The sequence below is a fragment of the Varanus komodoensis genome, unplaced genomic scaffold (assembly GCF_004798865.1).
Source record: "Varanus komodoensis strain SLA01 unplaced genomic scaffold, ASM479886v1 scaffold3, whole genome shotgun sequence".
Lineage (NCBI taxonomy): Eukaryota > Metazoa > Chordata > Lepidosauria > Squamata > Varanidae > Varanus > Varanus komodoensis.
Window position 1 is genome coordinate 66683008 of NW_025335761.1, and position 24644 is coordinate 66707651.

The following is a 24644-nucleotide window of genomic DNA, read 5'->3' on the forward strand; positions in this document are numbered from 1 at the left end:
GTGCCATGGGGCCGCCGCCACACACCGGAGCCGCCGCCGCCGCCGCCGCCAGAGCGAGAGTCTGCGCAGGCGCGTCTGTTCGCGGCCTCCGCGGAGGTCCGGCCTGACCTGCGCAAGCGGCGGGAAAGAAGGCGCATGCGCGCGAGGGGCCGCGCCGCCGCGCATGCGCACGGCCGCCCAAGGCTCCCTCGCTTCCCGGCCCCTCCCCCGTCGCCACATGGCCTCGCAGGGGGCCTCTGCGCCCGTGCAGAAGGCCGCCCCGCCCACCGGGTGGGAGGCGCCGGACGCGCTGGCGCTCTCTGGGGCGGCCGCCGCCGCGGAACACGCGTTTCCCAGCGGGGTGGGAACGCGGCCCATCGGCACCCGCCGGCCCGCTCCCGAACGAGCGGCGCGATCTCGTGCTGCCCCGCCCGGGTTCTGCCCGCGGCCCGCCGGCCCCCCGCCCGGCCTTGCAGTTGGCTCTGTTCATTGCAGGCGTTTCCAGCGCTGCCCGGGAATGGCAGCAGAGTCACTGGCCGGCACCGGGGTAGCAGCCCTTTCTTTGCCCTGGCCCCCCTCCGCCTGCCCCCCCACACACACACACACTCGCACGCAGCAGTGGTTTCTGTAGAGACAGCCATCAACTTTCAGGGCTAAGATGGCCAGAGCTTGTCTCAGGTCAAGCAGAGAGAGGAAGGAGAAAAGTTTAACACATGTGGTTGTACAGAAATAAATCCATTTATTTTTATAGCATTTTTCTTTCCAATGAATACAGTACTTGTAGATGTCAAATTTTGAGAGCAGAAGAACTGGCACTACATTGCTGAGGATTGCACAGCAGGGCAGAAAAGTTAACACCTTTATAAATTTTGGACAGGTAAATTCTGTAATGTTTTTCACACTGAGATAGGGAAGCTATATTCAACACATGACGTGTGTTTTCAGATGTTGCTCAAAATTTGTGAAAGCCACGTCTTTCCAATATAGTTTGGTCAACGTGCTTCACTGTAACCTGTCAAGGCGGTTCCACTCAGGCATCAAGCGGAGGGAATCCAGGGACAGCAGCAAAAGCGAGCGAGCGAGCGAGCGCTGCACCATCTTAAGTGGAGTGATTGGTAAAAATGCATTTTTCCACAAACATCACACAAAACCCCGTTCTTCAGTCATGTCTCTCAAAGATGGTTTTCCTCTTAAGGCTAAACGAGAAGACATGTTACAACATGATTGCATGATTAAAACGATTCCTATTTCAAAAGGTCGTCTTCGTTAGTCGACGCGGGGGGCTGTGCCAAGAGAGTGCAAGGGAGCAGCGTTGAGCTTGTTTCCGCAGAGCCGGTCCCAGCGCCACGGCATCTCGGAACAGCACCGGAGCAGAGGGGGTCCGCGAGGGTCATACTGATTTTGGTGTCGGCCTTGGGCTCGTACGGGGAAACCAAGTCCGTGGGGCTGACAGAGAAGCAGGCACTCCGAGTTCGCTGCAACACGGTACAGTGCAGGCACAGTGAACTCACGCAGCCCCAGAATGATCCGCGCACGCTGGCGCAGAGTGGTGTGCTTCCGGCTGGCCCCCCAGCATCAGGTGGCTTGGTCCAGGAATTCCTCCAGAGTTCTCTTGATGTGCGGGGGCTGGGACGAGGCTTGGATCAACAGGTTGTCACCCATGTGTGCAAAAAGTGCGTTTGACAGTTTCGCCGTAGCCGTCCGGATATTTCCTCCCGCCCCAGGCAAGGAGCCACTGTTCGTCATGTTGCCCAGCAGGTGCCACAGGACCACCAGGACTTTCTGCTCTACAGCATGAGGCTTCCGGGGATACAGCTCGGCAGTGAGATCTGGATTCGGGAAGGGACAGGAGGAGAAAGTGAGCCGTCCATCGCACTGCACAGATGCCTCCCCAGCAAGTGGCCCAACATGCCGCAGCTGCACACAAGCGCCATCCTGAAGTGAGCCTCCCGTACTCTGCGCCATGTCCAGAGAAGGGGGCAGAACGGTCACCAAATAACCACAGACCCCTGCCCTGGACGCGGCAGAACCACCGACGCAGGGCGGGATCTTGCGCAAGCTACACCAGAGAGGCACAGCACGGGCTGCCCTGGCTATGAGGTTTCTTTCGCGCGAGAGAACGCAAGCGCCCATCTGCCGGGAGCCTTACCGGCAAGCTTCTCGGTGATGTCTTGTTTGGCTTTTCCGTTCAGAAACTGAGCTTTTGTGCAGAACGGCTGGAGAAGCAGATAACCATCTAGATGGAGGGGAATAATGGGCACAGAAGACCACGTGAGTGGGATGCGCAGGAGACCCCACCTGGATGCCTACAACTGCCTGGGTAACAGAAAACAGTGCATGGGGCTCTGGTGCGAATCTGGGGGCTCCACAGCTCTTGGCACAAGGCAAGCGTGCGCACTGAGGCCTCGGGAATCGGCGCCCTCCCCAGTACTGATCCACAGTGTTTTCGGTGCGGCTTCCCCCATGCTGTGCGACTTCAGAGTTGGCCTAAGGCATACAAACACAAGGCCCTCGTCAGCTCCCTCTCTGCACAGGACAGAGAGTCTGTGCACCAAACATCGGGGCTACTCACAGAGGCATTGTTTGTGGAATGGGACAGGAAACAGAAGTCCATGGCTACTCAGATCCTGCCTGACAGAGAGCTTCTCTTAGAACATTTCCGCCTAAAGCTGGACCAGCAGCTGCACAAATAAAAGTATTACCTAAGTGCTGACAAAGAGCTTGGATGACGCTGGTGGCGGCGGCATAGATGCCTGGGTTCTTAGAGTTCAAGTTGTTGTCCACCAGAGCAGGAATGAGCATATTGATGACCGGGGAAAGCTTCTCCTTCAGCAGCGGAATCAGCCGGTGCATGGTCTCCAGGGCAACCTGATTGACTTTGCTGTTGGAGTCGTGCAAGCGGGACTTGAAGGCATCGAAGATCTAGGAAACGCACATGACCACAGCCGTTGGGAATCTACTGCCTCACACAAAAGCAGTTTTAAGTGCCTGCCATCTGCATTTTCATCTAAGTGCAACACGATTATGATGGCATAACTACAGCTTGGTGGGGTCCTGCTTTGCCAGGACAAGGTTCCTCAATTTCCCATTCTTAAAATGGGAATACTAGTCATTTACAACTCCTTGAAAGACAAAACACAAAGATGTAAATAACTTTGCAGGCGAATAGCTTGCATTCACTACAAAAGTAAACCAGTTTTAAACCTCATTAATACAAACTACAATTAACAAGCTGCAACCGTAATAAATAATGAGGATGGCCTTTTATGTGCAAATCTGAGTAGGACGGAGGGGACTGTTATCCCAATTTTCAAGAAAGGGACAAAAAGAAGGACCCGGGAACTGCAGACTGGTTAGTCTGGCATCAACCCCTGTGAATATTCTGAAGCAGATTGTAAAACAGTCACCAAGGCAGGGATGACTGGAAGCCAGCACAGGTTCCTCAAGAACAAATCCTGCCAGACTGATTGATCCGTTTTTGACTGGGTAACCTTCCGGAGACTGTGGGAATGCTGTGGACATAATCTGCCTTGACTGCAGCAAAGGTTTGGACAAGATGCTCCATGATAGCCCGATCAGCAAATGGTTAAAAGGTGGCTCTGTTGCAAGCAGATCGCTACCCTCTGTCCCTTTCCCCTTCAGCAGACTTCGATGGGCCAGGGACAAGGGAGAGGAAAAGGAGGCGAGGACTAAATACCAGGACATGAGGCTCCTGTTCAAGCCCCAGGGCGCAAGGGGACTGGGAGCCATGAGGCCGGGAAGGGTGCGCCCAGTTCCCACTATGAATCCAAAGCATTCAGACTGTTAAGGGCTCCTGAGAGCAGGCTGCTGCAGCCCTGCAGAAAGCCAGGGAGAAGAAAGGAGGGAACATGGGAGAATGATTAAGGGGGTCTCTGGTTCCGCCTCGTTCACAGAGGTCTATTCCATATGATGCTGTTTTGCTTTTCCCCCGGCCATGTTTGCTCTTGGCACAATTCTCCCTTTGGGGGTGAAAGGCCCCGGCATCGGCTCCAAGCAAGCTCATTCGCTGGGAAACAGGCACACCTCCGTTCTTATCTAATGGCCAACGGAAGAGCAAGAAGCCTTCAGTCCACAGAGAATGCGGCGTGGAGGGTTCTGTGTGCTGTTACCTTCACAATGTTTGCAACCACAAGGTCTTGGTGGCTCTCTGTGTCTGCCAGTAACTGCTTAATCCCACTGATACGATCGCGGAAGTCTTTTGCATTCAGTAAAGTCGTGATGATCTTCACATATTCTGCACTTTCCAAGGTGTTGCGAGGAACTAATTTCCTGGACATTTCGCGTACCTCTCTCCTCTCTCTGCTGAAAAAGACATGACAGGGTATTGTTGTTGTTGTTATTTAAAACATATGCTGTCTCTCAGAGCAGGAATCCTTCCTAGGCAGCTTTCAAAGTTAAAGTTCATCTCCTAAGAGCGAGTCTTGGGGGCCTTTCCAAAAGCCCCTCCCACCACGGCAGCCGCTCCAGAGGGGGGTGCACAGCCGCAGCCACCACAGGAAATGCCTCCTCCGGCATTCTGGTCCACTTAACTGTCTCCAAAGGAGAGCAGCCAAGGCAGCCCCTTCCCGCTGATTCTGCAGTACAGGAGGGAAGATACAGGAGGAGGAGGTCGTTCAGCTGAATTAGTCCCTCTAAAGTTGTAAAGGTTATGGCCCTCTGCACCACGCGGCTCTTCCAAAAGCTCTCCAAGGGCAACGCAGTGTGCGGCAAGGATCCTGCCCAGACGGCACGAGTGTCCAGGGAGCCAAGGCAGCACCTACCCTCTCCAGGCAGGACCACAGCGAAGGTCTGGCTGCTGCTGGTGAGATGCACTTCTGGGCAGTACCCACCTAGGTGTGCCTGGTTAGCACGGAGTGCAGAAGGGCTCCCAGGCTCCACACGAGCGGAACGCAAACTCATTTCATACCAGCCATAAACCTTCATCCGGAGCAGCGGGTCTCCCAGCCCACAGAGCCTCCATTTTGCCTGGATTAAGTCCCAGCGAGTTCTCCCTCACTTACCCCGAAACAGCCTCCAGAGAGGGATGAATGAGCTTGACGTCCTCCCAGGACGGACGGGTGGAAAGGAAAGGTGGGGCCAAGGATCTCCTTCACCAACCCAGGCCTCCCGCAGTTCCACGTGGATGTTAAAACTGCCTGGCACTTCCTGGGCTGATGGTCCCAGGTGGGACCCAGCTTCTGAAATCGCTCCAGCTTCCAGGAAGGAGCAGGCCCTGCCCCATACCCGACCCTGCTCAGGGACTGAGGGATGCTGCAGTTGAAGGTGCTGGGTGCCACTCAGGTCAAGAGCCTGCAGTGGGCATTTCCCCCATCCATTCCTTGGCATCAGCCGTCACTCAGCGTGGCCAAGGCCGTTGCCACCCAGTCACCGCAGCCAGTGCCTGATGGGAGCAAATCCACATCCGTATCCTCCAAAGCTGCTTGGACTTGAGAGGCCGCTGCCTCCTCGAGCATCTTGACCAACAATGGCAGACGTGACATTTACTACTTTTCTACCCTGCTTTTTTTTCTTACAAAGAACTCAAAGCACCTGGCCTCAGTCTCCGTCTCCTGCCCTCAGTCTGATCCCCACAACGGCAGCCCCGTGACGGAGGCTGGGCCGAGCGTCTGCAGCTGGCCCCAAGTCACCCAGCAGGCTCCTTGGCCGAGCGGGGACTCAAACCCAGACCTCCCGAGTCCCAGGCCCGCACTCTCAGCCACTACACCGCAGCGGCTCTCAAATATTTGCCAGCCGTTATCCGAAACAACAGGATCGACAGGAAATACGGATTCTCCAAGACCTGCCTCACCACTGCTTGCTGCAAAGGTTCATGGACCTCGGCATCCTGCAAGGAGGGACAGACCACCTTGGAAGTCCCACACCAGGCCCAGCTCTGGCAGAGATCACGTGCCAGGAAGTGGCCAACTGCCAGCACTGCGGTCCTCGTGGAGCAGCGGCCACGACGCAAGCGGACGGCGCACCAGCCCTGCCCATCTCAGACTCCGTCAGCACGGTGGCCTGGGTCAGCCTGCACGCAAGGCCCCACAGGCTGTTCCAGCCGGCCACGGAGGATTCGAGCGGCTGCACCTTCGGGAGGGCTATCGCCCCCTGAAAAACCTTGGCAGGACGTCAGGCGGGCAATCGAGGCAGAGCCGTCGCCGTCACAGAACGACATCACAGACGGATCCCCGTCACAGTTCGAGACCCCCCGCCTGGCAGTGGCTCTCGCTGGGGCAGTTTGGGCCAGCCGCTCGCCCTCAGCCTCGCCTCCCCAGAGGATAAGCCGTGACGGAGGAGAACGCAAGCCGTCGCAGGCTCCTCGCAGAAGGCAAAAACGTCAAGATGAACAAGCGGGATGCGGATGCAGCAGCAGCAGCAGCAGCCCTGGAGCGAGCCACGTGGCCCCACCGCCTGCTCTCCCCGGGCCCCCTCCACACCGCCTTGGCCACGCACTCCCGGAACCACGCGGCACGGCCGTACCTGTCACCAGCACCGAGGGCTTCTCGCGACACAGAGGCTGATCTTGAACTGTCCATGTTGCTGGTGTGGGAGCGCCTCCCTTTGGCCGAGGGTGTGACTACCGGCATCTCTCCCAGCCCCTGAAATGGCAGCACAAGAACCAAGGATACTGGTTCGTATTTGCACATTGCATCATGTCACTCACAGAAAAAAGTACCCAGAGGTATAGGAGACTGCTTCAAAGTTCTGACAAAACATGCAGGACTCGAGAAAACAGAGGAAAGGGCAGACAGAAAAAGTAAGCGCAGAAGCTTTTGAGCTACAGATAATTTCAACTGCAATTGACAAAAGCAGGTTAATTGTTAGGAAATCTTCAAAACTTCACCACCCTGGCTAATTTAAATGAAAAGATGCAGGAAGGATGCCTCATGATTTATTCTTATATGAATAAGATCTTGTCTTGCTGGTGCCAGAGTGCAGGACATGGAATAATCAATTCAGGTTGCAACAACCCAGATTCAGGCTGGACATCAGGAAAAGCTTCCTCACTGCCAGAGCAATACGGCAGTGGGACCAGCTGCCTGGAGAGGTGGGGGGCTCTCCCACTCTAGGGCCATTCAAGGAGAAACTGGGCAGCCCTCTGAGCGGGGTGGTGTAACGTGGTGTCCTGCAGAGGCAGGGGGTTGGACCTGATGGCCTTCCTGGCCCCTTCCAACTCTTCTATTCTATGATTCTATGAATATTTATGAATACCAGAAGCAGTGGCTACTTAATCAGAATAAAAACAAAGTTTAAAAATGATCAGATCAACATTTCTTAGGAAGGGTTTGACCAGGCATCAAAAGTTACAAGCTTGGTGCTAGTCCAACTTCCCAGCTCAAGATGCCCACGAAGCGCAGAGCCTCTGCATTACACCCGTGCAGCCTGCCTCTGCCGGAGACGGCACTGCAGGCCTTCTGCCCGTGGCAGAACAACACAGGGAAGCCTTAAAAGAGCTGCTCCGCCCGTGCAAGGCGAAAGCTGGCCAGACCGTGCAGCCCCCGCGCTCCCGAGACGCCACTTCTCCTCCCGCCTGCCATTTTCACAGGTTACCATGTGGGGTCATTCATGGCACACCTTCTGCCGCAGGCTGCCAACGGTCTCCTTCACGTAAGGCAAGTCCTTCGGCAGCACGTACTTCTCAAGCATCTTATCGAAGTCCGCGTGTGTCATCAAAGTGAAGAGCATCTTTCGGCCATAGTACCTGCAACCGCCACAAATCAGTCTGGTTAATGGATGCCCATGAAGGCAACCGGGGACATTTCTATCAGGCCCGATTAATTTAAATCCAATAATAATAATAATAATAATAATAATAATAATAATAATAATAGGCTAAAGTTTGGTGTCCTAAACATAGAGCCACTACGGCCTCGCAAACAAAGTGCCGGACCTCGCAAAGGGAGCCGGACCACAGGCTTGCCAACGGCCCCCCCGCCCCCTTATCACCCTGGGGCAGCAAGGGGGTCGCTGTGAGAATTCCCTGCCGGAATGGAAGTCAGGCTGCAGCGCCAGGCATCCGGGGACTTCAGCGTTCTCCTTGCTCCTCAGGTTCTTTAACCACAGACTCTTGGCAGCAGCTGGACAGCGGCTTAGCCACAGAACCATGATCCATAGCCTATTGATGCGAAGTGCGGGGGGGGGGGAGCCTCCCATGGCCAGGATCCAAACCACAGAAGACCTTCACACCTCTAAGTCAAGCAGCACGCCTCGCCCACATGAGAGACGTGGCTCTGGAGCTCACGTGCACTAAATGCGTGCGTGCGTGCTCTCTCTCTCTCACACACACACATATATTAATAAATTTATTTTTATTTAAAATATTTATTTACATTTAAAATTTATTATTTTGTTTTTATACCACCCAATAGCCAAAAAATTAAAAACATATAAACAAAAACTAGGGAAACTACATATAAAATAATACAAATGCAGAGAATAAAAAGGACTTCCGGAACAGTGAGAACGCAAGGCGAGCGTCATTAACGGGACTGCAACTCAGGTCTTGACCAATGGCACAATATGCCCCAATGCGGTGGGAAGGCACACCGCACGTCTAACAAGGCAGCTGCAAGATGTGGAACTGCCTGTTTCTCAATCATTCCCTCCCAAGATCTGGAAATACATGTTCACACATGCAGTTTCATCTCTTTCCTCATCTCTGATCCTTCAGCCATTTCTGTCATGCCACCTAGATATTTCTTCATGTTGTGAGAAATGGGGCGGCGTATAAATGTTTTAATAAATAAATAAAATAAAATAAATATTCCTTGGACGCAGGGCGAAGCCTCGATTTTCACGGGAGCGGGTGCTCTCAGCATGCCAGCCGCTCTGCACTCGCTCAGAGGCTCCAGCCCGCGCTGCCCACCTTCTCACCTTGTCTCTTGTGAGCCGTCCTGGACAAATTTGGCCACGGCAGACAGTATCTTGTCAGTGACATCCTTGAGGCCTGACAGCACACGCCCAGGTCCCATGTGCTCCACGACGTCGGAGAGGTGCTGGGCTGCACATCTTCTCACTGCTGTGTTCAAGTGGCTGGTGAGAATGGGCAGGAGTCATGGGAAGAGGGCGCATCCAGAGGGAAAAGGCACCAGCACCAAGCCCCAGGACACCGGGGCCGGAACCGTCCTCCAGAAGGCGTGCGCAAGCCGCCCCCCCACCCGCCACGCCCCTGCTGGAGTGACTGACAGGGCGGGGGCCGCGAGGGCGACACAACCCGGCCACCCAGGCACCAGCCCGCGCCCCTCCGGCCAGCGGGACCCACGCCAGGGGTAAGTGGTGTGGCTGGACACAAGCGCCGCTCACACTGACTGGCCCTTCTGTACCAGAGGCCAACGGAGCTGGCCTTGCCTCGCCTCGCCTCGTGCGCTCGCGAGCGGCTGTGGCGGAAGCGCGCAAGCCAAGCTCCAGGAGGCTGCCGAGGGCGCCTACACGCAGGCGAAGAGCCACGAATCGGCCTCGCCAGAGGGCAGGAATCCACAGCAGTGGTCCGTCTCAGCACCGGAAGTCCCACCTCTGCCCGTGGCGCCTCCAGGCGGACGAGACAAGGGGCGCTGCCTGGCCTGGCACAGGTCACCCAAGTGCCCGGACGATCTGGTGAGCAGCAGTCTGGCCACCCCCACTGGCTCCACAGGGCCCCCTCTGCACCCCGAAGGGCACCGTTACCTTTGGCCTCCGCTGATCAGGGAGGAAAGCGCGCGTGTGGGTGTCGCGTTGTTAACCATGGCCTTCAAGGCTCGGTCAACGTCCTCCCTGATGAAGGTGTTTGACTCCCCCGCCTTGTGCAGGAGGGCTTTCACCGTGCTGTCCAGCTCTTGGTCCATGCTCTTTTTCAGGTAGCTGAACAGGTCCCCCAAGCAGACCACAGCCGCCCGGGACACGACCGAACGTAAATTCTTTACCTGCAAAATGCGAAGAGTGGGTTGGTCACGGGTGGCGAGAGGCAACGGCTGCCTTCGAGTCCCCCCTCTGGAATGCGGCGGAGAGTGGCGTGTGCACGCATGGGAGAAGGCCCCTTGGCCCCACCGCCCTCTGAGAAAGCAGAGGCTCTCCCTCGGGAATAGCCCGTTTCTCCTGCATCCCCTCCAGGTGACGCCCCGCTGGCAGACACAAACAGGCATCCACACAAAACTCTGATTTCAACAGGGCAGGACCCCGGGGGCATCCCATGTGCTCGCATGCTGAGTCTGTGCAAGAGGCAAACCCGCTGACTGGTGCATCCTTCCAGGCCAGAGTGGAGGGGGGCGCATGAAACGAACCAAGCTAAGGACTGAAGCGCAAACCATGCAAACCAGCGCAGTGGCCGGTGGCAAATACCAGGCGGCTTCAGCACTCCCTTTAAAAACTCCGGGCCGAGGCTTGAAGGAAGAGGCCTGGGGTAGGGAGAACTGACCTCCTGAACCACAGCCAGACTGGTTTCGTGTAACTTCGCAGTCAGCACGTCGGGGTGGTAAGCAGAAAGGCACCGAATTGAGTTCAAGCCTTCAATTTTCTTCTCCCTGCGTTTGAGGCAAGCGAACCAATGAACGCACATCAATTACGCAAACAGCCCAGCCCACAGGCAGCCAGCAAGCTCCCTGCGTTGCCCCGGACATGTGCCTGGCTCTGTCCCAGACAGGTCCCGCCTTCACAGCTCAGTGCTCCACTCCCCCTTACGGATGCCTTCACAGCACCTGTAATTTTAAATATTTTAGACTGCTAATTAGTTCTATATTTTACTGTTTAAAGATTTCACCTTTCAAACTACCTTGAGGAGACTTTACATTGAAAGATGGCATGAAAGGATTTTTGAAAATTGAATAAAGTTCTTGGCAAGCATCCCCAATGAAAATGAGCTGTTTTAATGTGAAAATGAGCTGAGAGAACGGGTGATAAAAGTGCGGTGCATTTTTAGGACAGTTCAGTTTAAAAAAATTAACACCCTCCTTAAGTTCCAGTTATGGAGGGTGGGAAATTCCCAGTTTCAACCTGGCTGAGGCTGCCATTGCTGAGATCAAAACCACGAACGCATCGCTGCCGAGGCTGCAAAACGGCCGGAGGCTGGAGGGGCAGAGCGGAAGAGGCCGGCTCAAGGCAACGTACCAGTCATGATCAGCGAGATACTGCAGCGCTTCCAAAAGAGCAATTTCAGGTTTGGGGAAAGGTCTCAGCTCTGACGGCTCCATGATCTCCGCACTGTGCATTACAGACAATGTCCGATCCTTGAACGGCATCCGTGAATGGGAAGAGACGTCTCCTGCGGAATCGCCCACCTGGTCATGCAACCAGCCTCTGCCACAGGTGAGCAGGCCGGCTTGCACAAATGCGGCAGGCCCGGGGCTTCGCGGTGGGACAGGCAGGCGCAAGCATCAGCAGGGCCGGCCGGCCCCCCAACGGCAGGCGCGACACACCTGCCCCCCGCCCCGCTGCCAGCCCAGTTTTGCTGGAGCAGCAAAGGTGTACCTGATTCCAGCAAGAGGGATGGTGGAGTCCTTTTCACACTTGACGCTCTCTTCAGCCGAGGACTGAAAAGGGCACTCCCTGAGAACCAAGAACTCATGGTGGTTATCAGCACTCCTCCATGGATCCCTTAAACTGTAACCCTCAAAGCAAAGCTTTCTTGACGTATTTCTACCCCACCTTTTTGTCATATAGTAAAAACTAATCTCTATATTCAAACATTGGTACAGAGAGAATGAGCTGATAAAGAAACCACGTTAGCTATAGTGCAGAGCACAGCAGGAATGCTTCAGCCCTAGACCAAAATCCTCCTTTCCGCCTGCAGCAGTAATCTATTAAAACTAGAACGAGACAGCTGTTCAAAGTATTACGAGTACGTGAGCTGTTCATTTCATTATTCTCGTTCAACCAACGTCACGTGTGTGAACGCTTCATCCAGGATGAAACGGGCCAGAGGGCTCTTCCGCCCCGGACCTTCCTCCGTGCTGCCTCGCCAGCTGAGCAGTGCGGAGCCTTCCAGAGTGGTGCGCAGTGCAGCAAAAGATGCTGCTACTGGAAAATATTTTTACATGTTTAAACATTTATTTTTTAAAAAAACGCAGCCATAACTCGCATGTGTTTATGTGAGAGCTCTTTGACTCCCAGCCACTTTGGAAACCACATTAAAAGAGCATGGACTACCTCTTTCTGTTGCCATCTTCTCCGATTCACTTGATTTAAGTAACTCCCAAGGGCTTGGTTCCTTTCCTTCAAGGTCTCTAGCTTCCTGATACTCTTTTTCTTCTCTCTTCTTCAGTCTCATCTTTTCCCGGGCAGATTTGGATAAGGCCACTTTGATCTGAGAATAGCAAGTGGCGTATTAATGGATGAAGCGCTCTGGCGCTCTAGTGGGGAAAGGCACACACACGGTTTCCCCCCATCCTCCTTCCGCCACCTTTTTAGACACTGGCACGGACGACTCGCTCGTGCAGCTGAGCAAGCGCAGCAGCGGCTGCTCCACGGAGCGGCGGCTCAAGGCACCGCACGCAACGCAGCTGCTGTCCAGCCACCAATGCGAAACGCATTCCAGCCTCCCTGCACAAAGAAATTCAGCGGACGGGCTCCTGTTCATCTGTGAGAGATTCTGCCATTGTTCATCCGTTGGGAGATGCACAATCACAGAAGAACCGCACGTGGATTCAGAGACTTTTGGAAAATCAAAGGTTCCTTATCTTGCTCATCACAGTGAGCAAAAACAGGGTCTAACTACACTTAATCTGGACTACCAAAAGATGTTTGCTGGTGAGTTTTTAGTCTTCCACTTGCTGGAGTCTCTCAGCGCAAAAGACTGGCATTACACACACACAGCGGTGGCTGTGGATGAGCAGAAAGCACTCCCGCTAGAACTACGAGCAGATCGTCCTTAAGCCAATGACGATCCGCCTGCATGCGCGTGCTCGTTGGAAGGATAACCTGAACCGGCAGCACAGCAACGTGTCCCACTCGGCCCACAGCGCACAACGGGGCACTCGGGACACAGGCCCGGTCCCGCGATCCAAGGGAAACCGTTCGAAGCGCAGCCACCAGTGGGCACACGTCTCCCGTGTGCACTTGTAGCGCTCCACTTTGAGGCAAACCGCTCTCCCTCCAGCAAGGCGTTTCCCATTCTTACATCTCTTTCATTTTCCGCATCAAGGGAAGGTGCAGAACTCTGCTGCTGGACGGCTCTCCCATAGATCCCAGAAAGAGGCTCCATCCTCTGCTTGAAGGAAGGTGCGTCTCCGTTCTCCATGGAGAACAGTATGGACTGGCCATAAGTGAGCGGGGCGGACGGTGGGCTTCCAAACACTCCTGAAATACACGCTCCTTCAGTTATCAGGGAAGAGCCTCCTCGTGACAGAAGTCTATGCTTGTATACATGGAATCCAATTAAAAACATTGTTAAAAGTTGTGTTCTGCCTAGGATTAAGTACCACAGCATCCACAAGTCACTCAACTTCTTGCCAGCACCTACACAGTGGCGGCGTCCACACCCGCTGCAAGGCACAGGACATCTGGTGTCTTTGGTTCCATCCTCTGATCACTGATAGATCAGGTATTTTTATGTTGCATGAGAATTTGTTTCCTTTTGTGCCCATATGCATTCATAGAGATTTTACAACAAATGTACACTTGTGCTAAAATGTATTAATGCAAGTGCAAATTTGTGCAAATACTCCAGAAAGTTTTAAAGTCAGCAACTCCACAGTATCTGTGCAACTCATAAAAAGCTAGTCTGCTATGGAATCCACTTGCCCGCGTCACAGAAATCCAAAGTCGTTTGAGCGCATTGAGGAATTCTCTGTCACCTTGAGCCAGCACCACGCTGCAGCACACAGCGCGCTACATAACGAAAGCCCAGATAAAAAGCAACCAAGCAGCTTTTGCTTGAATGGCAGCTTTCATGTTCGTGGCCCAGTTAGAAATACATGCACAGATTCTTTGATCTCTTGCTCCACCAAAAATGTTTCAAAGAGGAGAAAGGGAGGTGGAAAGGAATCGCCCTGGTAAGTGGACTTTTAGTATATTTTGTTTTTTTTCTTGCTGCAATGAAACTGAGATTTTGCAAGGTGCCCTGATGGGGTCAGGAATACACTAATAAGAAGAAATACCTTTTCCAACAACAACTACAGCATCTTCTGTCAAGGCACTTGGTGAAGGGAACCCTTGGTTAGCCAGCTGCTGTAAACTTGAAGTGGGCCCCGTAAATCCTTAAAAGGAACACATACAGCAGAAATGTGAGTTTCTCCATTATGTTTTCTTTGCGTTCGCAAAACTAAGCAAGCGTTTAGCTGCTTCTGCAGCTATTTCCCCAGCGCCCAAATCCCACGGTTCTTGAATGCAAGAGCTAAGCTAACTGTTTTGGAGCACCGTACCCGAAGGAGCTCTTTCAGCTTACCATGGAGCTCCTTCCAAGAAGCAGAGAAGCCGATGCTCCTGCAGCACATGCCCGCCCACGGGATACCGGCACAGCCCCCTTGCACAGCTGAAAATCCACTGCCCCCCCCCCGGGCAACTCTGCAGCATTTTGCACCTGAAGGTAGCCGTTCACTGTGTGATGAACAGAGCAGCTAGAGAAAGCGAAGGGAGCGCGCAGGAAAGGGTACGCGAGCTGCAACCCAGAGAAGCAGGTCGAAGCCCGTCAGGTCCGGTGCTGCACGCCACCGCTGTCTGGCCCCGGCTCTTCTTCACCCACAACTCACCTTTCGTGGACCTGCAGTGCCTCTGGTGTTCTTTGCCCTGCCCTTTGAGGAGAGCAGGCGGCATCGCTTTCAGGCTGTCCTCTTCGTAATCTCCTGATCCATCTCCAAAGCTGAGGCGCTGGCCACTAATGCTCACGCCGGAGGTCACTTTGTCGTGAGACGAGAGCCCTGAGGAACAGAAGCCAGAGCCAGTGCTGCAAAGGGCAGGCCCCGGTGCCCCCTGAATTTCGCTTGCGTAACATGCCCATTGGGCACGTGGCCCTTGGCAATATCTTGCAGCAAGCCAGTGGGAAAAGGCACCATCACACCCGCTCGCGAGAGCCGGACACGGGTCTGCTCCAAATAAAATGCGATGAGTGAGAGAGAGGGCAGGCACGGGCATCCTGTGAGGATCCGGTGCTGGTCACGGAGCTGGGGGGGGCGGGCCCTGCCGAAAAGAAAAGGTCGTGGGAGGACACTTTGCTGCGGATGCCTCAACAGAACGTGCTGCCCTGCAGAGGGTGCACCGAGAAAGTCGAGGGAGACCCCAAGGCCACCTTTTCTCTTCCCAAATGCCCCCTTTCCTCCCCTACTATGGCAAGCTGTACACGTGAATTTAAGGGAAACGGGGAAGAAAACAATTGCCATGAGCAACCCCATCTTTGTTCTCAAGACAGCCTGGTCGGAGTCCTTTCCTAATGCTCTAGCTTTGGCCGGAAAATGTTCATGGTTTAGAATTGCATTGTTTCATAGCACTGGCCACTGAGAGAATGAAAGGGTACGATGCCAGTGGAATTAAGAGAGCTGGAACCGGTACAGTGCTAGTCAAATCTAAAATCAAACTTGTTCCCGATCTTTTGAGGTAACTAATCCATTTTTTAAAAAAAACATTATGGGCAGCTTTCCACGCAGGCCAGAATTACGTGCTCTTATCTGTACTGTTATTTATTTTCTTGAAGCCTAATCAGTTGAAGAGAAGTGTAAATAACTGAACTGCTATCTTATATTTATTTTGACAACCCAAGTAAAGCTTTGAGTCTGTTTCGATCTAGTATTTAAACTACACCAACTGTGTCTATTCAGAATTAAGTTCCACTGAGCTCTCTGTAGCTTGCTTTTTAATCGTGATGTGTTGCCCTGTGAAACCAAGGCTGTTACGCAGGTACACTCTGGAGCACTCTAGAAGTACACTTTTCACTCAGCGTTTTATTTATTTAAACGCTATTTTAATTGTTAAGGTTTATTTATTGATTTTAAACTGACCAGGCTCTTTCCACTATTTTATGTATTTTATGTATTCTATGTATTTTTTGTATTTATATGCGGAATTTTAATGATTGTAAGCCGCCCCGAGGCTTATGCGAAGGGGGCGGCATATAAGCTGTCTACCTACATACATACATACAACTCCCTGTCCCCATTTTCTCTCGCTCTGTTATTATTAGTGGGAAGTTTCCTGTTCCAGGGCGAAGGCATCTGCTTAGATATGCAGTGAGATATGACTATGATAAATAAATAACCTTAAATCTCTTCACAGAGAAGGATTGATTGTTTGATTAAAAGCATTTATACACCATCCTGAGACTTTTTAGTGAAGGGCAGTATATAAAAAGGGCAGTATATACTTTCTCTATGGCAAGATTTATGAGAAAGTCCTACATGCTTGACTCCCACTATGGGTTAATGTTCCCAAACTGGCTTCCCCACCCAAGCGCAGGCTTTTCCATGGGTGCAGCACATCACAGGGCTGCCCAAGCTCCTGATCACAGCAGAGCAAGAACAGGAGGAGGACTCAGCCGCGGCGATGCTCAACTGCCTTCGGTGCGCACTGGAATACCTGCACTGGGACTCTGTTCCACAGGGGCAGGGCCTCGATTCCGTGGCGGCAGCGAGAGCTCTGTGGCCTGGGAGTGGCCTCCAGGCAGCGGAAAGGGATCTGACCTGTGGCAACAGGAAGGCACTCCGTTAGCTCGCCCTTACCCTGCACAAGGGGCTCCATTTTTTTACTGTCTCATCTTCAGAGTGAGAATGATTTGGGAGAGATCTAGCATGTATTTCAGTATCCTGGGCGGAGCCCACATGAAAACAGAAGTACGTCCTCAAGAACACACAATCCAGAGTTCCATTTTGCTCAGAACAGCCAACAAGAGTCGTTACTTGAGCCCAGAACGGGTCTGAGGCGGCGGCCCTGGTCAGAGGGCACGTGGCCACAGGAGAAGAGGCTCTCTGGGCAGAAGAGGGCCGAGGCATTCAGTCGCACTTGTGCCCGTGCAAATCCCAGGCTAGCCCACCCCCGATCTCCAACCAGACAGACTCTTCAAAGGGGAGCAAGAGCGGAGAGGCCTTCCCCACGCAGCCTGCACTGTGGCCGTCCCTAAAGACAGCCCGCGCTGCTTTTGATCGCCAGGCTCATGAAAGCATGATGCTCAGGCCAGTGCAGCCCCAGGCAGGAATGGAGAAGCCCAGAAACTTGGCGCAGGCATCCCCTCGCTGGAAGGGTCCTTGGTCTGGGAGGCAACGACTCTGGCTTGTGCTTCACCGCCAGTCGCACTACCCTTCCCAATGCCACAGAATCTCCTATCGGCTTTCCAAACTCCCCCGAGTTTAAAATCAGCTCACACTGCAGGAGGGGTACGCAACTGCTGGATGACATTGCTGGGGCCAGGCCTGCTTCCCCCAAAATGCCGCCCCCCGAGGCTCTGGCCTCAGCCTCTGAAGCAGCCCTGGAAGACAAGGGGGGTCAGAATTCTTAGCAGAATGGCCAAGGCCAGCCGGCCCAGTGGCAAGAGCCAGGCCACATCAGCCACCGAGGAACTCTGCTGAACAGGCAGGGCCCCTCCGCACGTGGGGGCACAGCACGGTCCGTGGCGCAGTCCAGTGCAGGATCAAGGGGGCAGGCCAGCACCCCCAGGCCCCGGCCCGGCGCCTCCAGAACCTCCTCTGGGCTGGGATGCAGGAGAAGGGCTCCGCTCGGAACCGGCCCGTGGCCTGTGGCCACCACCGCCTAAGAGCCGGCATTCTCTTCCCGCTGCCTTCGGTCAGTGAGCTCCGCGGGGCCCTTCCCGGACCACAAAGCCGCCTCGTCGGCCTGGCTTAGCCTCAAGGCTGTGGCTGGAACCCCCTGCCCCGACCGGCTTGGAAGGAGAAAAGATGAGAGGGGTGACCTCCAACAAGAAGCTCGTTTATCCAAGCGGCATGGCCTTCCCCACAACTTCCCGGAAGACAGCCGCCCCGACTGGCACGGACTCATGGCTGAAGCCCACCTGCAGCTAGACTGAGGATGGGGGAAACGAGCCCCCTCCGCCCTTCCCTCCCGCCTTGCGCTGAGAAAGACACACACATTGTTCTCACTCCTTGATGGGCTGTGGAGAGCGGGGACAGTGCAGAATCCTGGCTGTACACGCCACTTTCGCTGTAGGAGCTGGTGGTTGGGGAAGACAAGCAGGAAGGAGACTCGGACGTCAGGTCGAGCTTCAGCACGGAGTCGGGGCTTTCCAGGTCAGAACTGCTGCCATTTAGCTTTGCCCTCTTCTTGGCCGCGCTATTGCGAAGAGACCGGAGAGACCGCTGCATCTGAAAAGAAAGGAAGACACGCGATCCCGACTGCATGGCTTGAACGAAATCCGCACGACCCTTTTGCTTTTCTGCAGCTGCTTCCTGGCTGAAGAGCAGACCTTCCATTCAGACATTAGTATATTCACCAGGAGCTGACAAACAGCACCAGAACAGCAACCAGGAATAGCCAACAGGAACAAGTCCAAAGACTCGAGGTGGAAGTTTGGAAGGGAAAAAGGGCCTGAAACGGGACTGAATCGCACACTGAATTTTAGGAAGCCCATCATTTCAAGGCCACGTGGAACAGACAGACTATCGACCGCGTACACGCAGCCGAGCAGCGCCAGGGACGGCTTGGTCAGGCCCGCCGGTCATCAGAGGCCTCGCGCCACACCCACCTCCTCCTCCTCCAGCTCCTTTTCGCTGATGCTCAGCTCCAACAGATCGAAGGGCAGCTTCTTATCCTTTCCGTTCAGCCACAGGTCCTCTGGCTCTGCATTCCTGTGTTCCACTAGGTGAACTTCCGCTTTCTCAGGCAAGGGGCTCACGCCCCGGGGGATGGGAGGCACGGGTTTTGTTCCACTCAGGCCGCGGCGTGAAGCCGGAGATCGCACAAAGGCAGGTTTCAGCTGAATCGGAGGCGTGTCCTGGGACTTTGCCTCTGCACAAAGAGACCACGCAACACACGGCAGAGACACATTGAAACCAAAGGAAATAGGCAATTGTGCGCACAAAGGATGACTTGCTCTTTTATGGAAAAGGCAACCACTGGACGATGCGCTAGTGTCCCAGCACCCCCGCTGGCTTCTGCAGCCCCCCCAGCTAGGATCTGAAAGGCTGGTGGGGGCTGCCCAGAAATCCTCACCTCGTCCTGCCCCCAACTCCCATACGAAGAACAGACTCACTCTACTGTAGATCCATTCCAGAAATGACAAAAATTGTCAAACTGGCGCTAGATGGAGAATTACTACAAATAGCACTGTGCCAGGAAACAGAAATGCTACTGCCACTGAAGAAGAGATGTTGTTAAATCGTAACTGGTAGAAATCGTGTTACTAATGAATTCTCCATCCAGTTCGCCACTCTGTTTGGTTTCCTGGCGATGCCCTTTCCTTGTTTGCTTTTCAAAATACCTCCATTCCCTCCTTTATGACTTGGCACGTGTCCTGAAGGCAGCACATAGTTTTATTACCAGGGTTTTTAACTGCATCCTCTCCTGCCACCGGGCAGGAAAACGTCTTCTGATGAGCAGGTTTTGGAAGCCCTTCGAAGCTCTTAAGAGGCCAGGAGTTGGAGAAGTTAACGGGGTGGTTCTGTGGCTTCTTGAGCGGATCAGCCGGAGGGGAGGAGTGCTTTGGACTGTGCCTGGGTGACGAGAACGGGTAGGACGGCAGGATGAAAGCGCCCTGGCCGGCATGAGACCCCGCGGGATGCTGTCCGTACTCAGGTGGGCTGCAAAAGGCCCGCTGGGGCTTGCGGATGAAATTGCGACTGGCACACACTGATCGGAAGAGAAGCAAAATGCATGGTCCAGATGAGGCCCAAGGAAAGGCAGAAGCAAAAGTATACACACACCATTCCTCGCCGAATCGGCCTGAGAAGCAAGCTTCAGGCACAACCAGCTGGCTCCGAGCATCACCGGGTCAAGCCGTCTTTGCTTTGCCAGAGCAACTAGGCCAACCGGCACAGCGGACGAAGACAAGTTCGCGCAACGCCGCCACACACGGTGGGAGTGTGGGCCAGAGCCGTGGCATCCCACTTCCCAGCAGCAGAGGGCCACGATCCTGCCCGGCACAAGCGCTCCGAGGCGTCGCAGCACCCCAGCCAGCTCACACCGCAACAGGCCAGGATCAGGCGAGCCTGCCACGCGTGGAAAGCAGCTGCTCGGCGGTCCTGCCTCTCGGGAGCCGCCACTGGGGCGCGGAGCAGCCCTTCAGGTGAACTCGGGGACCGGGGCTCTCGGGCGGCACCGCCCAGCAACGCTCGCCGGGCAGCCGCACCTCACCCACCGCACCTGAGACTGCCCCACCTGACTCTTTGGCAGCCCTGCTCTATGCAGGGATGATGATGATGATGATGGGCTGCCCAGCAGAGGCCCCGTCAGCATCTCAGGCCACACCTTTGCAGCTAGCAGGTGTCTTGCAGCAGCAACTTTCCTGCATGTCTCTAGCATATCCGAGTGCCTCAACACCCAAGCGAGAGCTTCGTCATTGGGAAAGCCTCCCCCACCACGTCTGCACAGAGCTTTGCAATTCTCATTTGCAGCCATCCAAGCCACGAGCCCTTTTGCACCAAACGGCTTGTTTTGAGCATGCCACCTGCCCCAATGGATATTCTCTGCTCCCCAGCACAGGGGCATGTTGTCCTGTGAGTCTGATGTACAAGCCCCTGGATCAGAACCCTGCAAGTCAGCCTGCTCAGTCAGCGCAGGCCGTGCCAGTCCCGGTGGCCTGAGCCGCGGCACTGTCTGCACAGACACCCACCGCCAAGCGTCGGATTGTGTTCTGCACCTCCTCTTTGAACAGTATAGAGAGGAGATGAGGGCACTACAGAGGCAAGGAGCGGCTCAGGCCCGGTTCAGGTTTTCCCGCGTACTTTAAAGCATGAGCAAGAAGAGGCAGTTTGGAAGCCATCTCCTGCTTGGGACGGACACCCCGTAGCACTGACTGAGCTGTTCCTGAACTGGCTTGCCTGCAGCTCTTTTATGTGGTAACATCAAAGCCAGAGCCGTCCATCCCAGCTCTCTTTGGAGGGAGCCACATGCTGGGTTTCAGGCAAGCTGCTTGCCACGGCCACCCCGCGGTGTGGCCACCCTTCAGAAACAGATCTGTGGCGGGGGGGGGGGGGGGAGGGGTGCAGGGGGGGGGGTTGGAGGGGGGGGGCTCAACCTGCACAACGCTGATGGAACCAGCAGTGATGTGGCTCAAGTACCTTTATCTTGCCAGGGGTTATTCACTCCTAGAAACTGCAGGTCAGAACCAACACTGCCGCTCTTTCCACGCATGTGCGAGAGACCGATCAGCCCACATTTGCCTGAAATACGGGGCTGATGAGAGGCCATCGTACCTTTCAAACAAAAGGGAAAGGCCAGTGAAGGGCATTTCTTGGCACTGTCCACAGCAAAAAACTGAAACAGACCTTTAAAACATGCAAGGAACGACTCTCTGCCCTGAATTTCACACCTTTGGGGGTCTAGAAATTAAAATGGAAAAAATGTTTGGGAATCCCTCCTGCAAATATTCCCAGGAATTCCAAAAGCAGCCTTTTAAGGTTTTTCCCATGTGCACGAGGCAAAAGAATGTATCTGGAAAGATGCAGAAAGAACAGAGTTCCTTTCTGCCAAGACATTCCAAAAAGGGATTTTTTGCTTCTCAGAATGCTGAACAGAGACTTCGGGACAAAGAAAGCTGAAAAACAAAATATTCAGAAATACTTCACACTGTGCTTTTAAGTATGCAATGCAAGTGCACAAACACACGTACATGAAAGTTGTGTGCTGAGCCCATCCTGCCAAGCACTGCGTTAAACGGGCCCTGAAACCGCCACCGAGGCACAATGCGCCATCAAAAATGGGGCGAAGCGAGTCTGAGCTTGCCTAATATGGCCGCCTCCCTCTTTTGGGGCACGGCAAGTTGATTGCTTATTATAGCAAGTGCCTTCAAAGGCCACTGTTTAAAATATACTAACCATTCCAAATTCTCTGCCAAGAACTGCTCCTTGTGTTTCAAGCCTGGTGTAGACCTGGCACTTCTGACCACAGAAGTGGAACGCAATTACTCCATGGTTTCCAGGTCCCTAGCAGGCCACTCTAGGCTGACACTATTTTTCTGCACCTGGAAGAGTCTGGAATGTTCTCTGTGGTCAAGGGACAAACAGAGATTACTTACATTCTCCCGGACCACCAGAGGACATTCCACCTGCCGTGGGCTGGGACCTCGATCTGCTGCATCCAGGGCCCTCGTGGCTTTTGCCCGGGCCACACCTAGCGGGTGCAGGAAGCTGGGAGCCCAAATTTGAGAGCTCAGCTGTTCTTTCTGGGTCCAGCCTGCTCTTTTCTTCTCTAAGGACCAGAGGCTGGGGGGGGGGGCTCCCTTTAAACAAGAGGCGGGAATGCTGCTACCCCACTCAAGCAAGCCCGAAGGAAAGGCGCCACCGTCTTCGCGCTGCACCCCCTCCCTGGAGGCACGCCGCGAGGCACGCCGGTAGTGCTTACCCTGAGAAGGCCCTAGTTTTGGAGAGTGAAGGGAATCGTCCGATGTTGAGAGCTGCAAGACAAGAAGGAAGCGGCAGCATTAACATACAATTCCCATCCAACGCCTTCCTTATAAAGCAGAGGTACAGGCTGCTGTTTGCACGCAACTGACTACTGCACAAGTTTGAGACAAAAGGACAAAAATTGCAGCATACAGAAAGAACATGTTAATCAGCACCCATTCATTCACGTCTGAACATTCCTGCTGAACCCAATATGAACAACGCACACACTCTCGGTCCCGACACGGCAGCTCTTCTCTGCCAGTCTTTGGGACAGAACAAGGGGAATTCTGAATTAGCCCAAAGTCTCATCTGGCCCAGCCCAGCGTTTGTCTACTGTTCAAAGGGTGGCCAACCAGCTGCCCGCAGGACACCGACAAGCAGAACACCAGGCCAGCGCGGTGCTTTCCTGCTCATACTCCCCGGGAAGCGGCGTTCAGAAGCGGGCTAGTCTCAGTGCTGGAAGGAACACGGCTGATGACCAGCAGGAACTGTGCTCAGCGTGAGACCTCACGGAGTCACCTGCAGCCCCTCCAACAAGAGAGGGTTTTCTGACCATCCCTCTCAAGGGGCTGCTTCATTTCTGCCAGCGCTCACAAATTCCTTCAGTTGCTGCAAGGCTATTTATGTTAATTTGTAACAAAACTGAGCTCACTGGAATGTTCCTGAAAGTAATTATTAATTTCCTCCATTACCCTGGAAAGTTTTTCTCAACAATTAATTCTGTGTCATGGCAATTACGCTGCTTTACAACTCTCTCCAAATTAACCAACACGTGAAGTGCAGACAATGAAATTCCGTCCCCAGTGCTGAAATCCACATTATTGCAAAGAAACTGTTCCGAGTGACGACATTTCCCATCAACAGAGCGGAATCTCAGGAGTAAGCGGAGCTCCTCTGGTCTGCTTCCTTACAGCCACAGTCCGCGAGGGCAAGAGGCCCTGGAGCCCAGTGGGAACGCCTGCACTGCCCCGACTTCCGCACCACCCGCCCGTTCTCCTTGCAAGGTATACCCTGCCTGGGGTTGAGCAAGTGGAAGGGGCAACAGCCCGACCTGAGTGGGGCAGCCAAAGTCGAATGGTGAGGATTTGCTGAAGAGCTTCCTTTCCTGACAGCTGGAAAAATGTGTATAAAACTACTTTTTTTCTAGTTCTAGAAATTTGCCCTTTTTGCAGTATTCAAGCAAAAGTCCTGTACAAATTACTAGAAGTCCCCACAAATTCCACCCTTGTCTTATCCTCAAAATTGAAGTTCTGGTTTCGGACTTGTTTTAAAGTATGTTATTCCCACACTACGATTCAACACACTTTTTGGTGCCTGGAGCAAAAGAGTGGCAAGACAGGGGGCCACAACATGCAGAAGAGACTCCTGCGCACTGTTGTGGTTGTGCGCCATCAAGCCTTGCCCAGCGGTTGGCGACCTCTATGAACCCATCATGAGAGTCCTGCCCCGCTGTTCTAAATTCAATTTCTGCCTCCCGTCCACACTCACTGTCCTGAAAACGAGGATGCGCCTGTCTCCTGCCACTCTGGGCCGCAGCAGCAGATAAATCCCCAAAGGGAGAACAACATCCCCTAAGCCAGAGATCAGAAGATACCAGATTTTGTTAACCTGGTACGGTACTGAATCTGCCTTGGTCGCCCTGTACAATGACCTGTGCAGGGAGAAGGACAGGGGGAGTGCGTCCCTGTTGGTTCTTCTGGACCTCTCAGTGGCTTTCGATACCATTGACCATGGTATCCTTCTGGACAGGCTTGCGGGATTGGGGGTTGGAGGCACTGCTTGGCAGTGGTTCCACTCCTATCTCAATGGCCGATTCCAGAAGGTGGTGCTGGGGGACTATGGCTCTGCACCATGGCAGCTATGCCACGGAGTACCGCAGGGGTCCATTTTGCCCCCTTTGCTTTTTAACATCTACATGAAACCGCTGGGAGAGGTCATCAGGAGGTGTGGGCTGCGGAATCACCAGTACGCTGATGATACCCAGCTCTACCTCTCGATTTCCACCAATCCAGGTGAGGCAGTGGCTGTGCTGAACCGGTGCCTGGCCGAGGTAATGGGCTGGATGAGGGCCAATAAACTGAAGCTCAATCCAGACAAGACGGAAGTCCTGTTGGTTGGCGGATTGGGCTTCAGAGAGGGTGAATTGAACCTTGTCCTGAATGGGGTTGCACTCCCTCTTAGGGACAAGGTCCGCAGCTTAGGAGTACTCCTCGACCC

At 54.1% G+C, this 24644-nt stretch overlaps 1 protein-coding gene across 2 annotated transcripts; it reads right to left on the minus strand.

Annotated features, from left to right (window-relative positions):
- Positions 1-695: 695 nt before the first annotated feature.
- On the minus strand, positions 696-22486 carry TOGARAM1 (TOG array regulator of axonemal microtubules 1). Of its 2 annotated transcripts, none has more exons than XM_044436954.1 (21): positions 22384-22486; positions 21102-21236; positions 19363-19671; positions 18569-18831; positions 17956-18188; positions 16453-16556; positions 14637-14804; positions 14046-14144; positions 13067-13245; positions 12097-12253; positions 11419-11496; positions 11059-11212; positions 10370-10475; positions 9643-9878; positions 8854-9012; positions 7555-7681; positions 6460-6578; positions 4110-4299; positions 2682-2901; positions 2129-2215; positions 696-1808 (listed from the first exon to the last, which is right to left on the minus strand). In XM_044436954.1, the coding sequence occupies exons 2-21, from the start codon at positions 21229-21231 to the stop codon at positions 1555-1557; spliced, it is 3372 nt and encodes a 1123-aa protein (XP_044292889.1). In that variant the 5' UTR covers positions 21232-21236; positions 22384-22486; the 3' UTR covers positions 696-1554. The 2 variants fall into 2 exon arrangements, with proteins under 2 accessions (XP_044292889.1, XP_044292888.1); XM_044436953.1 differs by having other exon boundaries at positions 4110-4302.
- Between the last annotated feature and the right edge of the window lie 2158 nt (positions 22487-24644).